This window comes from Monodon monoceros, unplaced genomic scaffold (genome assembly GCF_005190385.1).
Source record: "Monodon monoceros isolate NGI ecotype Baffin Bay Population unplaced genomic scaffold, NGI_Narwhal_1 Contig2415_ctg1, whole genome shotgun sequence".
Taxonomy (NCBI): Eukaryota; Metazoa; Chordata; class Mammalia; order Artiodactyla; family Monodontidae; genus Monodon; species Monodon monoceros.
This window is the reverse complement of record NW_021698319.1, coordinates 1-1,241: the sequence shown is the minus strand read 5'-3', so window position 1 is coordinate 1,241 and position 1,241 is coordinate 1. Positions and strand designations below refer to the sequence as shown.

The window sequence follows — 1,241 nt, the reverse complement described above, 5'->3', positions numbered from 1 at the left end:
GAGCGGCCCAGGGGGCTGCTTGCAAATGTGGTGGTCGGTGTCCAGCCAAGAATTGCCTCTGACAAGACACTGTCCCTCACGGTGTGACTTGGGGGCAGCAGCAGCAGCATTGAGAGGGAGCTCGGGAGAAATGCAGAGTCTCGGGTCCCACCCCCAGACCTACGGCATTCTGGCCAGACTCCCAGGTGAAACGAATAAGCATTAAAGCGTGAGAGACCCTGGGCTGAAGCCCTCCGACCCTCGTGCACTCCGTCGAACCTCTTTGAGAATGTCGGGGCACAGAGGTGCCATTCGTCTCCGTGAAATGTGAGCCTCCCTGCTTTACTCACTTATGGCAGGAATCAGCTCCCTCCTCTGGGCGAACCCGATGAGGCGCTCCGAGTCCCTGGAGACGACCACGGGGAAGCCGTTGTAGTCGGTCTCCTTGATGAGCGTCTCCACGTCCTCGACGGTCATGCTGCCCTGGGTGAGCACGGACAGCGGCGGCTCCCCCCGCCTTGGCCGCATGACGTCGGTGGCCAGCGTGCGGTGGGTGAACTCGTCCTTCACGTCCAGGAACGGGTACCCATTTAAGTGGATGTGGGCCTCGTAGATGCCTTCCTTCCCAAAGGCATCAGCCACCCACTTGCTGGTCACGGCTGCCGCCATCAGGGGCACGATGTACTCGAGACCACCCGTCAATTCAAACATGATGACCACCAACGACACCGTCATCCTGGTAACTCCACCTGCAACCAAAGGGAGGAATGAAATTGCAGGACTCGACTCCACGCCCGCAAGAGGACATGAACTGTGGAAACCAAGAAGCCGGCTCTACCCTCCTGGCACCTGTTCTACTGAGACAGTCCAACACGGCGCCCAGGCTCGGACCTCTGGGACAGAGGCCAGGCTCGGTAAACACAGCCTTGCATCAGGAGCCGTAAGTCACATCTCCCTGAGGGGCTTTTCTCCCATGAGGGACAGCGAGTTGTCTATTCACCCAGGACCACACGCCTTGCTTTTTGGTGAGTGGAGCCTATTTGGGCTTTGCAGGTTTCTGACTCAGCAAGCATCGCTCTCTACCAGAACCCCTCGAGCTGGAAAATTGCAGAGACTATCCACTACTGTAGATGGTACAGCTGCAAGATGGTGGAGACCCCATCAGCCTGGGTCCCTGGATGACTGAGCAGAGAAAAGCCCTCTGCTACTCACATTACACACACACACACACACACACACACACACACACACACACACACACA

The 1,241-nt window shown here is 57.9% G+C and overlaps 1 protein-coding gene across 1 annotated transcript; it reads right to left on the bottom strand.

Annotated features, from left to right (window-relative positions):
• Positions 1–329: 329 nt before the first annotated feature.
• LOC114896535 (H(+)/Cl(-) exchange transporter 4-like) lies at positions 330–728 on the bottom strand (the record flags this gene model as incomplete). Its single annotated transcript, XM_029224601.1, has 1 exon — positions 330–728. A coding segment is annotated over one exon (399 nt), but the record flags the coding sequence as incomplete, so codon positions are not given.
• Positions 729–1,241: the final 513 nt, after the last annotated feature.